The 1,144-nt window shown below is 42.9% G+C and overlaps 1 protein-coding gene across 1 annotated transcript; it reads left to right on the top strand.

Moving 5' to 3' along the window:
• The first annotated feature begins 12 nt into the window (after positions 1 to 12).
• Positions 13 to 943, top strand: LOC129572048 (gastrula zinc finger protein xLCGF3.1-like). Its single transcript, XM_055451953.1, has one exon. It carries the CDS (start codon positions 36 to 38, stop codon positions 936 to 938), a length of 903 nt encoding a protein of 300 aa, XP_055307928.1. The 5' UTR covers positions 13 to 35; the 3' UTR covers positions 939 to 943.
• Positions 944 to 1,144: the final 201 nt, after the last annotated feature.

Below are 1,144 nucleotides of genomic sequence, written 5' to 3' on the forward strand. Positions count from 1 at the left end.
TCCACGATCTGGATGAGGTGAAATCAGAAGTGAAGATGGAAATGGTAGAGGAAAAGGCGGACCAAGTTCCGAAGATGAGCTCCAAGAAAAGCCAAACACCACAAAACAATGCAATGAAGCGTCCATCAAATCAAAAGAATCAGAAGTTAAATGGGTCGAATGGTGTTGTGAAGAACCAGAAGAATGCAGCTAATTGCGGCAGAAAGAGCGAAACAAACACGGTTCATAACGGGAAGGAACCGACTGAAGGCAAGGTAAATGGAAAGCGACACATGTGTTCATTGTGCGACTACGTCACTGATTTTATAAACCATTTGATGAGACACCTGCTCCAGCACACTGGCGAACGCCCATTTCTATGCAACGTTTGCCCGAAAAGATTCACTGATAAGCGAAGCCTCCAATTGCACATGAAAGCACACGTCGAAGAATTTCTATACAGTTGTTCGAATTGCTTCCAAGGATTTCACCGCAGCGAGGAGAAGGTGGAACATGAAACCGATTGCAAGGTTCGTCGTTACGAATGTCATCTGTGCAAAGAGTTCTCTACATCGCATCAATCGAGTTTGAAAGCACACTTGCGCGTGCATACCGGTGAAAGACCATTTCAATGCGATCAATGTTCGAAGAAATTTAAAAGAGCAAATCATTTAAAGAGCCACCGTAAGACTCACACCAATCCTCGTCCGTTGAAAATCAAGTGTTCACGTTGCTTCAAGATCTTTGCACAGCGAATGGAAAAGGAAATTCATGAAGTCAATTGCAAGCAAAGCGGATACCAATGCGATCTGTGCAAGAGCCACAAAACCAATCAAAAAGCAGATCTGGATAAGCACATGCGAATCCATACTGGTGAGAAGCCATTTCGATGCGAAATATGTGCAAAATGCTTCTCGCAAAAACCAAATCTCAACAAACACAAGAAAATTCATAAGTAACTCTCTATTCCTGAAGAATCTCATGAGAAATTAACAGTAAGGGGAAGTCGTCTAAGATGGGCCATCGGGTAAGACCCCCGAAAATTTTGGCAGAAGCCATATTAACCGCAAACTGATCAGCAACATGTTAATGCACCATCGGTAGCTATGTTTTGCTAGTGCTCGGAGGAGAAAAGAGATCCTCTATGTATGATAAAACATGTTCG

The sequence above is a fragment of the Sitodiplosis mosellana genome, unplaced genomic scaffold, assembly GCF_009176505.1.
Source record: "Sitodiplosis mosellana isolate CC-2019 unplaced genomic scaffold, AAFC_SMos_1.0 Smas_scaffold_4034, whole genome shotgun sequence".
NCBI lineage: Eukaryota > Metazoa > Arthropoda > Insecta > Diptera > Cecidomyiidae > Sitodiplosis > Sitodiplosis mosellana.

What these genes read in the sequence shown, in the direction of transcription:
- LOC129572048 (XM_055451953.1), top strand. Translation starts at nt 36, where the DNA reads ATGGAAATGGTAGAGGAAAAGGCGGACCAAGTTCCGAAGATGAGCTCC.